We start from the raw sequence: 12,098 nt of genomic DNA on the forward strand, positions 1-12,098 counted from the left end.
GTCTTGTCTGCGCCCAAGTACAGCACATTGCCATAATCCAATCTGGATATGACTAGAGCCTGAACTAAATAGGTCCGCCAAAGGGCGGACATCAATGCTGAAAAACAAGAGGCTCAGAATAGAACACTGTGGAACTCACAAATCTAAGCTTGCCGATTGGATTTTAAATTAGCCGAAAAACCTGAAACGTACTGTCTTTAAGGAAAGAAATAAGTCATCCCAAACTGAACTTCCAAGGCCTAAAGACTCCAGTCTGTCTGCCAGGATAGAGTGGAACACCATGTCGAATGCCGCACTCAAATAGAGCAGGATGAGCACGACAGGACCACCCATATCCGGATGATGTCTTAGATGTTCCGTCACGTCAAGAAGGGTGGACTCCGTACTGTGTCTGGCCCTATCGCCAGACTAAGGAGTGGAGAAGAAAGTGGGCATCAACAAATGAACTAAGCTTGGCGTTGATATGTTTTTCCAATGTTTTCGAGAAGAGGAGGACCAAAGCATGCTTCCACCTCTGAGGCACAAACCGTTCGATCAAAGATGAATTAAGGAGCTTCCAAAATCATAGTTAAAATGGTCCTATCCAGTAATCTGAGCTTGTCTGGTGGAAAAGGTTCCATCGGAGATCCTGATTTAATAGACTGCAAGGCAACCAGGAAGGATGCCAAATTCAAGGGAGACCATTCACTTAACTTAGGGGTGCACTCTGCCTTGGTTGCCAAGTGATTAGCCTCTGCTAAAGACATATTGGTTAAATTCTAATTCTAATATGATACTACTCCATTGATAGTGTTTGCAATGGCCAAATTTCTCCTCTCAATGTGGTTTACAAGGTCCAAATTTATGGTTTCTGCCACTCATTTCTCCTGATTTTAGTATTACCTATATTGCCACTACAGTACCTTGAGGTGTAGTGAGTACATCTTTGGCCCTGGATCAATTTTTAATAATTTGTCTTTGTGGAAAAACCACGTTCTTTTACTGTGTATCTTTTATGAAAATTATTTTAATGTTTTAATGGATTACACTCTACACAATGTCTATTTAATCATGTTTAAATGTATATATGTATTTATGTCTTTTTATGGTATTTTACCGAAATAAAAGCTTTGACTGACTAAATTCTAATTAAGGTTGGAATCTATATTCACAACATTTTTAGCAAACTATAAGTGAATATTTTCTACTTTAAGTGAAAAATAAGAGCTAACTCATCACAATGGCACTGTGAAAGAAGGGGCGTAGGCGAGATGCTACTTGCATACGATAATTCTTTTACCCCCCTTAAAAAGTGTGTTCTGGCAATTCTGAGCATTAGTTATTTTTCCTGTATAGTACGTAGCATGAGCAAACTTATAGAGGGCATGATAACCTTTTAATGATTCCCTTTATTCAGGCTTAGCCTCTGCAGTAAATGACTTCCTTCAGCGTCTATCAAAAGCTTTGCAGCTTTTCCTTTCTGAACTGAGTGCATCAATGAACCAAGGAGGAAGTGGGTGGGTTCTGACCATACATTTAGTGGTCGTAGGTAGAGTGATATCAATAGCCTCATCAAGCCAGTAATAAATCATAGCTTGATCCAAACCGAGCTGTTGTAAAAGACTAGGCTTAGTACTAAGTAACTGCTCATTTCATGCTAAGAGGTTAAGTTTGTACCAAATTCTGACTTTTGAGTCCAGGAGAGGCCATGTTGTGGGAGAATGGGAAGAAATCCTAATCTTGAACAGCACAGCAAATGGGTCAGACCAGCAGAGCTGAAGCGGAGGGTCTATCATCAAGCCATCTGTGTTAGAAAAAATAGGGTCCACAAGATGTCCCGCAATGTGAGTAGGTACTGAATTTACGAGTGCCAAGTTAGAACACCCAAATCCTGAATAAAGGACATATTTCAATTGCTATTAAAGTCCTCAAGATGGGGATTAATGTCTCCGAGTAAAGTGGAATTAGCAGTACAGAGAATTTGAGGGACCAATAAGGTAGGGAGGTACACCACTTTCCGGGGTACCCAGGGGGACGATAGATCAAGGCCCCAGAAAATGTAAATTTGGTAGTAAGGGAAAGACTTAATGTCAAAGCTTCAGTCAGGGATCGGAAGTTGATACATTTTGCATATGTTGTCTTTCTTTTTTTAAATGATGGCAATTCCTCCGCCCATTTTATCTTCTCTATCTATCCTAACTAAAGAATAATTAGCAGGGCGTTCCACAATAATGTCCGGCAGAGAACCTGCATGTAAACAGGTGTTAGTGAGGAATAGCGCATCTGGGTTGTAATCGCAAAGGAAATTAAATGCTGATGTTTAGGAAGCGAACAACAGTTCAGACTTAAATAAATTAAAGGTTTGAGTAAGATGGTACCCATCAGAAGGCTTCTCGCCATGATGGCCATCATGTCCCTCAGTCAGTAAATTCTTAGTAGGCAGGGGTTGTACTGCATTAGCAACCCAGAGGTAGTGTGAGTGGAAAAGGAGAAGTTGCAGGTCAATGATGTCACCCCCAGGTAAATGACCTGACAATTCATGTTGCCAGTCGTTCCCAACAAACTCAGAAATGTTGCAGTATAAGATCTTTTCTCTGGCTGAGATGGGTCAGGGTTCCTGAACCCGGTCGGGCGCTGACAGGCTTGCCTTCGGTGCACCAGCGGCATGCCCGCTATTCGCGTCCAACCAGCCACAGGGCTTGCCTGTACAAGCCACTAGGCACTTCCGGTTAAGGACGCTGTATTATGTTTCTGAGGTTTTTGTGCAATTTCATGCTACATCAAAGGATTGCTGGAGCTTGGTCTGATCTATGGCCCTGACACAATTGTGGCACCAGATTGTTGATATAAGCAGCAAAATTAGTACACAAGCCTCGAAAGAGAGGAGCAGAGGAGGCAAAAACTTTCTTTGACTAGGCTGGAAAAATTGCTGTCACCGACCCTGCCAGAAGCTGACTCTGAGTGGCAATATAGACTGACACTGTGAGAACAGATACCAACAAGCATGAGTTTGGCAATGACTACCTTAGCTAGGTAGACGCTCCACTTGCTTTTCTGCCATGAGGGTTGGAGATCTCTGAGAAGGGAAGGTCGTAGTTAAGAAGGTGATATGGACTGCAGGACTCTAAGGGCAGGCCACGTGGGCAAGAATTTCTGCAAGCAAGTGCAATAAAAATGTTCACGTCACTTCTACCCAATAACACTCATCTCCCTGATGCCACCCAATCAGGGTCTTCGCTAGGCTAATGGTGAGGAGGTGCAAAAGACACGAGGTAGGTCATTGCAGAATACATTTCTTTGGAAGGAATATATGTCCTTACTACGCATTCCGTTGCAACGCATGCCTTTACCACGCATGCGCTACAACGGAATGTTTTTTCTAGGCATTGCCTTTACCTTGCTTTTTCCTTTACCCCGACTTTTCTTTTTTGGGGGGGAGACCCCCCCCCCCCCCCCCCCCCCAAGCCCCCTTTCTTCTTTTTTTTGCCTTTTTCTCACGTCTTCACCGACACTAAAAAAGGACTGACGCATTTTTTCGGATGAGGAAGAAGACGTTCCGTGATGACGTTGCTTGCGTGGTAAAAACGGTCGTGGAATCAATACGTGTTGTGAAGACGTTTACGAGGTAAGTGTACCGTTGTAAACGTAACGCGTAGAAAAGCCTTCGTGGTAAAGGCTGTTTCCCCTTTGGAAGGGGGTGCCAATTAAGAGTAAGGAGGCTTCCATCCCCATGTTTCATAACCCAAGTCTAGGCACCTGCAAACATGTGGGCAGGGCTTATATATCGAAGACAATACTTTGGAAGTGCCCTGCAACTGACTGCACCAACACAAAATCATGTACCTCTGGCATTCCTACAGGTGTGTGGATATTAATGCTTGAGACAGACTGCGGGCGCATTTAGTCTATCAGCTGTCTGCCTGCTGTGACACCACAGACCTGTCTTCCTACCTGTGTCTGTGCTCCATCCTCTGTGTGTGCTCCCTAACACGTTGTGTATCATATGTTCGGCTTCCAACTTCACTTATTCACATCCTCAAAAGCATATCTGGCAGAAACATCATCTTGAATATACTGTAGGTGGATGAGGTTTTTCAAATGAGGTTTGTCGTTGTACTGATTGCTTTGTTTTAAGAAGGCCCCTAACCATGGACGTCAATTCACCAAAATGCCTGGGGTAGCCGAAGTGAAATCATACGCCCTATGACCTTCCCTTTCACTCACACTTGCACTCACATACACTCTTTTTTCAGGTAAACACACTCTCGACCCCGAGCACCCATGCAATAAACATTTAAAAGCATGTTGTTACTCACCTCAGCTCCCAGGGAAAGTCACGTTCCACCTAATTGTGCTCCATGTGTTATTACACTAATGGTGACTCACTATTAGTGTAATAAAAAATGACTGAAAGCAAAGCGAGTGGCGCCCCAACCAACGTCAGTAAGGACGGGCTGTCAGTGTCACTGTATACCTGGCACCTCTGAGGTTAGGGTCACAAGGGGCAAGCTAGGGGTCGCAGCTGCGACCTCTGGCGACCCCTAAATGACGTCCATGCCCCTAACGAGGCTAATTTAGAAGCCCCTTGCACCGCCGGTGCGTCACTTTTTCCCACATTAAAAGTGTCGCAAAAGTTGCGCAAGGGGCTTGTAAATCTGCCCCAACGTGTGTTCGCCACATCAATAAGTCCACTTCACTTCTACTAGTCACCTGTGTGTAATTCTGAGTTTGGCTCGTCCACTCAGAATGCTTTCCATGATACTCTAGCCACTACTGTGTGGATTTACGTTTGGTTCAGTGGCAGTGACATGAGGCAGAGACAAAGAACACTTTGACAAGTCCTTGTTGGGTGGCTTTTAACACTTTATTGCCTGTCTGCTTTCTGGCATTAAAACACGCCGATCAATCGCCTTTCATTTTATTATGCACCCTTAGGTTCAGGTCAGGTCAATAATACGGGCAGTGAGCAGCGCTAATGACCTCCAGGGGGGGCAATAAGGATTCGATATTGATTGCCACTTATTTTAAGTGGATTGTTTACAAAACCGGTTCAGTAACATCTGCCACCTGACATTACAGGGCCTTTGGTGTTCCCTTTTCACTGGACCGTTTTGATTAATTCTCGTCCATGTTTGAGGAGTTCAAATTCATACTAAAACCCGAGGGACATTCTTTCGACTTCTTTCCAGTTGGATCGCGTGTGTGTCACCGCGAGGGCAGTGACTTCACTCATCTAATATGGCGGACGTTTGCCACTGTAAGAAATCTCGGGGCAGATCTATATTGGAAATGCGCCACTTTTACGCCGCCGTTGCGTCACTTTTGTGACACAGCGGCGGTGTAATCCCTGCGCCACGTTGCGCCATATTTACATCGTGACGCATCTATGGAGATGCGTCACGATGTAAAGCCCTGCACCACGTAAAACCTGCGTCAGGTTTTACGTGGGCGTGTCGACAGAGGGGGGGCGTTCCGTCGCAGGAACGCCCCTGAAAAGTGACTCAGTCAAATCTATAAGATTTGACTGAGTCACTTTCCCAACGCTGATGCGCCAAAACCCTGCGCCTGCTTGAAGCAGGCGTAAGGCTTGACGCACCATGTTAGGGATAGGGTAGGTTGGAACAGTGCTAGAGTTGCGTCACACTTGCGACGCAACTGAAGCACTGCGCCAACCTTACGCCATCGGATGCGTCACGCATCTGTTTATTCCTGCGCCATGATGCGCCGCATTGTAAATGTGTGGCGCAAGGGTAAACTTGCGTGACGCATCATTCCTGGCGCATCCTTGCTGATTTGCAGGGATGCGCCAGGAAACATAAATCTGCCCCCTAGTGTTTGTTACCTGGTATGACTCCGAGCTATTAAAAAGTGCCTCCAACTTAGTAATGCGAGGAGTGAAGCGATGATGACAAATAAACAATCACATTTTGTCTTGATTTTCTTAATATTCTGCCACCAAAAGACAACAGATAGCAGTTGCAACATCTAAAGGTGCCCAAGGATGTGCCATTTTGGCCAAAGGTAGGATGTGAAAGGACTGCTGTTTTAAGACATCTTATGTTTAAGCTTAATACAGACAAAAGTATTTTGCATGTCTGTCAAAACTTACCATGTTTACAGTATGCTTTATATCTTTATGACACTGATCACAGGTGATGGAAGATGTTAAATTACTTTGTTGACTGTAGAGCTAGGAGACATAGGGCGAAGCTTGTAAAAATGTTTTTATAATTTTATCTCATCTTATTCAATTAGCCATATTGTTCTGAATTAATCTTTTACCTATCTCCGCCTTGCTTGCCTTGAAAGCTGCCAACATTGACAGTTCTTAAAAATAAGCTAAATGGTAATTTTAATTATTACGTTCAGTTCCAATATCTTGGCGTGCGCGTCACTGTTATGTTATGGACCATTATCGAGGAAAGGTTCAACTTTCCAATGGCGTGTGACACCAAAGACTATCATTTGCATTGTTCAGATGTTAACTGTGCACAGGGCAAGCAGAATGTCCCTGTAGTAGCTGTTTGGTAGGGTACTGTCTATTCTTAAAATGTGTGTGTCTCTGTCATAGCTCCACCTGCAATAACAGAATAACTTATCTCAATTCTGTCTGAAGTGGTTGAATCTCTAAGTGGAATAATGCAAATGTATGTGTTTTCATTTGACACATCCAAGTATGCAGAGTACATTGTGTGTGCTTCTACCAAGTCCTGTCTCTCTTTTCCCTTGCCATCAACAAGCTGTTGCAAACACAAGGAGGTGATGGACGGAGTGCTGAAACTTTTCAGACACTCACCCCAATCACTATTAGATCTGGGTTGAATCCATCATCTTTCTTAAGCTCACTTCACCAACCCAGTGCAGACCTAGCCATATGCAAATCAGTACAGCCCAGTCCAGCCCGAACTGCCAAGCCAGGTCTTCCCTGGACCGGAAACAAGCATCCTGGGACTTAGGGTGAACAAAGCAAACTCAATATGATGATGGACGGAGTGCTAAAACATTTCAGACACTCACCCCCAGTCACGATTAGATCTGGGTTGAATCAATCATTGTTCTTTAGCTCACTTCACCACCCCAGTTCAGACCAAGCCACATGGCAAACAAGCATTGGCATAGCCAATAGGTCTCGGCTTTGGGACCTTATAAGTGTTTAGCCATGCAACAGTTGCATAACTAAATACTTATAAGGTCCCAAAAGCGGGACCTATTGGCAATGCAAAGCGGCCGCGAAAGTAAAAGTGATCGCGATCACGATCAAACATCAAAGCGGCCGTGCGGCCGTGAAAGTGAAAGTAATCGCGGTAAAGCGCGTCGCGTGCGCCCGCGCAAATGCACTGTAGCTCTAGGCTGGCCTGGTAGCACTTTTTGGAACCCTCTCAATAAGTCTCCCCAGACCAGCGCATGCGCTGGGTCAGGCGAGACCTAATCTGTCCTGACCCTGTTCCTCATGTGAACAGTCCAGCCCGAACTGCCAAGTCAGGTCTTCCCTGGACAGTAAACAAGCATCCTGGGACCCATTTAGGGGTAACACCCCCTCAACAGCCAAGCTAGCAAAGTGAGCAAGGGACCCACGTCCGGGCATACCCTGTCAGATTAGGGCAAACCAAGCAAACACAAGGAGATGATGGAAGGAGTGCTGAAACTTTTCAGACCCTCACCCCGGTCACTATTAGATCTGGGTGGAATCCATCACCGTTCTTTAGCTCACTTTGCCACCCCAGTTCAGACCCAGCCATATAAAAATCAGTCTTGACCCTGCTCATCATGCGAACAGTCAAGCCCGAACTAGCAATTCATAACTAACCCACCATTCGTGTCTGTTCTGTACATCATGGAAACCAAAAGGGAAGCATCCGTTTGAGCAAATTACTGAGCAACAGGAAATATGGAACAAGAAACAGATTGGAGAATATCAAGGGAGTCATTTGGTGGCTGGCATAAAAGGCATACATTAGGAGAAGAAGCAAAAGGAATAAAACTGACCAACTTCAGCAACAAAACATACAATTTGCGCCCACATGATTGCAACTTGATGCCGGTTCCTTTATAATGACCAGATATTGGTTGCCGTTCATTTCATTCCAATGTAAACGTTAATAAATCTGATAAGAATTTTGGCGGGCAGCTAACAGGCATGCTTTCTCTTACACAGCTTTAACCTACAACCCCTGCCCCTTCGTTTGCGCATGGTCCTAACTGGTACAGTTTGCAGCACGTGCCATTCCCACGGAAACTAGACCTTACACAGCCATGTCAAGACAGCAGAGACCTGTTGCCTCACAGCAGCTTCCAGACACCAAACAGCATCGTTCACATTAGATACGCCATGGCCCACGTGGTACCGCCACCTTCTCCCATCCCTTCATTGTTTACCATTCCCAAGGAAAGAGGGAGGAGGCGTGGCCAAGTGCGCAAAAGCTCTGGCCTGGAATCAAGAGCCACATGACACTGTTGTTGAGAGCATCACTGCATCTTCCACAACCTGTTATTCATTTAAAAAAAAAAAGGGATTGTCTAATCGTGCCACCTCTATTCACTGCAATCTGCTGCTAAAAGCAGGGAGGCATTTTAACCAGTCCTTAAACATGACCCGTGGAAATGCAATTTTATCAAGCAGGAAGTGGAAAAATGTATGTACAAAGTAATACCTCCCGCACAAAAAGCGAGCCTGGGTGAGCAGCTAATTGGGAATGTAAGCCCGAGACTGCACTTCAGTGGGTGTCTGCGGTTTTACCTGGTCTGGTCCCAGTTTGCAGCAAAGAGCACCAGTATCTTCCGTCCATAGTGGTCCAGGTGAGAGAGCACCCCCGGGAAGCCGTCCTTCAGCCCCTGCTTGATGCCGGGGTCGGTGGCCTTGAAGTTCTTGAACATGTCCAGGTTCTGCTGGCGGTACTCGAAGTACTGTGCCAGCAGGCGGAAGGCCTCGAAGTGGTTGAACTTCCTGGCCCGCAGGAACCGCAAGATGAAGGCGTCATCCGTGCGCAGGAAGCCGATGTCCGGCCGGGTAATGACCATGTCTCGGACCTCCTGGATGTCCTGGTGCAAGGTGTCCGGGTTCTCGTTCAGCTCTAGTCGGGCTTTCTCCAGGGTCTCGGGCGAAAGGCCCGCCTGCAAGTGGGTCATGGTGGCACCTTCGGGGCCCAGCGTCCTGCTGCCGGGAGAGACGCACTGCCCGGGGGCCGCAGTCACTGAACAGCAGGCACACAATCTGGTCCCAGCATTGGGTCAAAATGTGGCTATCTCTACGTCGTGCAGCAGCCCAAACCACTTATTCCAACGGATGCATTGCTTCATCAGTGACGGGAGATGTTTCAGCTGCCTCCACCCTCCTTGCTCCCGTTAGATTTTTGACATCCTTCAATCAGCGCGTGAGATTTACCAGTCAAAGATCCGTCTCGTTTTCTTTATAATGAATATGTCTCCTGCAACGTTTGGGTTGCGTGCTCTTTGCCATTTTAGGCACATTTAACAATAAACCGCAAAAGAGTAAAATCCACCCAAGCTGTGTTGTAACAAAAAGCAGCGATGGCTGAACATGGAGACGTAGAACAGAAGGAATAAAAAAAAACGTGGCACTCCTACTAGCTCATAGTCAGGCAATGCGGCAACCTGCATCCGCAGCAGCTCCTCTGGTGGCGAGGAGTCTTCGAAGGCAGAAGGCGAGCATCGCGGTGCAAAGAGGGGAGCGCGAGGAGGCAGGGTGCGACGTTGCGACGTTACGACGTTACTTCTTCTCCTGGGATGAAGTCCCTGCAGCACGCGACCCCCCACAATAACCAGCAACCCTTTGGAAACTGGACGAGCCGAAGGTGGGGCTGAGCGTGTGTGTTACCAGGCAGCTGGCAGCCCGAGCGGAAAGCTGGCGGACAGCTGGTGACACGGAGCTGATGCTATCCGGCTATGCCTTTGTGTTCTTGTGGGGTCTCGGTGTGTGTGTAGGGGGGGGGGGGGGGGCGGCTGCTGCTTAGCTCTGAAAAGAAGGAAGCGGAGCCCGCCCGTCTGCTCGCTCTCCTCTCAATAAGGGTGCTGTTCGTCACGTGACGTCACCTCAGGCTGCGCCCTGTATTTGCGCTGCTGGCGCTGCATATTTCTCTGGCTGCTTTCTACCAAACTCCTCTTCACATCAAACACCTGCACATCGCACCCACCCTGTCATCCCGACTTCACTCTTTCAATAAACACAACTCTGTTGCAGGCAGGTGGAGTCAGTCTTCTCTCTCCGTGTTACTTCTGCTCCTGCCATAGGTGGATCTCCCGCTGTCCTTCACAAATTGCGCCCTGCCGTCAATATGACATTGTGGGTGCGATGGGCCCCAGTGCAAGCGAATAAAATGCGCTCCTGTACCCTGGTTTGGTAATGAAAATGAACTGTGAGTGGGGGTGCAGTAGACCCCTCAGACCATTGGGACCTCGCGCCACTGCTGCGCTGGTTGCTAGCTAATGCCACCCCCTGCAGTGCTTCCAGGAGCTAGCAACTGCATATTGTCGGCTAGTCGATCCCATTAGATGACTTGTAACAGAAGCCTAAGCTGCTCATCTTTGGAGCCCAACAAAGTAAACAAACCCCTGAAGAATTTAGCTGCACGATGCAGACACACTCTTCTTTCTATGCGTTTGCTGGTCATGTACTGCAAGCCTGTGCAAACGGCCAACCTTACGCTTCAGGCGCAGCCTCTGGCAGGTGCCTGTGCGCACATGAGTGAGAAGTCTCCCACAAGTCTCTAGGCGAAGCCACCTCTAGGGTTCCTGTCTACTTTCGTGCCCTGACCCAGGGACCATCTCTATGGTTCATCCGCAGCCTTTGGTGCATGTGAGTGTGTGAGACACAACTCCCACAAATCTCTGCGAGAAGCGACCTCTAGGTTGAATGACAATTTCAGAATGATGATCTCAACAGTCATGTCTATTTTCCAGGGCCAGCTTCTGGTGCATGTATAGAGCAAGAAGGTTACAAGCCTCTATGCAGAACTGATTTGTTTGATGCAGTTTCAACACACTCGTACACTGGAGGATACAACCTTAGTGTGCAGCCATCATCTGGGTCTAATGAATGCATGCTACCAAATCTCCACACGCCTCCATGAGATGGCATCTCAGGGGGCATTTTCAACTACTGATGCATTGTTCTCACCAGACACCAACCAGCATCTATGCCAAGATACACCCACGATCCATTCAGCCCCCTTAGCCCAATTAGTTAAGTCCTTTGGGTTTGAGACATGGAAACCAGTTTTGGTACCATGTGTCTCCTCAAGAAAATCTTTCAGTGGCTTTCATTGAGCTCACGTAAAACACTCATCCAGGCACTAGTAATAAGCCACTTAGACTAAGGCAATGCCCTGTTCCTCGCCTCAAATGAATCCCTCGTATTGAAACTGCAAGTGGTGCAAAACACTGTGGCCCGTATGGTAAACAACTTGACTCCTAGGACTTCATCAGCCCCTACACTAGGGTGACCAACTGGCATGGGTGCAAATTCAGGACAGTGAGTGTAAAAATTCAGGACAAAGGGTCAAAATTCAGGACAAAAATTCAGGACAGGAGGTCGAAATTCAGGACAAAAGGTAAGTTTTACAGACACATCAGAGGAGGTTGCGCACTAGTATGTAAGTAAGTAAATAGACAACCACTTAAATACAAGTGAAAATAAGTTTAGGTTGAGACAATTGTGCACTTCATGGTTTTTCAGAATGCGCGCAGCTTTAAGCAAATGTGCAGGTCTTTTTGTGGTTACAAAACCGCCCCCACCTTTCCAGCTCCCAGACAAAACGCCTGATGCCCGGTCCGGCCAGTCCAGCCTTGCTACCACCCTCCAATGGCACCCCTCATTTTCACATAGAGCCTCTCTCACGTGTATTTAATTTCTTCTATAGTGCTACTCATCCCAAGTATGTGGGGCAGTGTTGGAGTGCGTTTCAACACACACATATTATATAGAGACAATCACTCATATAAATGTTAAAGTCAATGTATAGGAAATGTTGCTTAAGATAATGAGGCTTACAATGTGTGATCATACTTTCATCCATCATTCAGTCTTTCACCATTCATTCTGTCCTTCCATCTGTGTGCCCATCCATGTCCATATTCAACCATTTACAAACCTATCCATCACA

General features: G+C 46.7%; 1 protein-coding gene across 1 annotated transcript in view; it reads right to left on the reverse strand.

Moving 5' to 3' along the window:
• The window catches only part of CLVS2 (clavesin 2), a 414,386-nt gene extending 404,474 nt beyond the window's left edge, over nucleotides 1–9,912 (reverse strand). The window contains exon 1 of the mRNA XM_085611751.1: nucleotides 8,717–9,912. Within this exon, the coding sequence (XP_085467877.1) occupies nucleotides 8,717–9,105 (389 nt within the window). The 5' untranslated portion in view covers nucleotides 9,106–9,912. The remainder of the gene's footprint in view (nucleotides 1–8,716) is intronic.
• Nucleotides 9,913–12,098: the final 2,186 nt, after the last annotated feature.

The sequence above is a fragment of the Triturus cristatus genome, chromosome 6 (genome assembly GCF_964204655.1).
Source record: "Triturus cristatus chromosome 6, aTriCri1.1, whole genome shotgun sequence".
Lineage (NCBI taxonomy): Eukaryota > Metazoa > Chordata > Amphibia > Caudata > Salamandridae > Triturus > Triturus cristatus.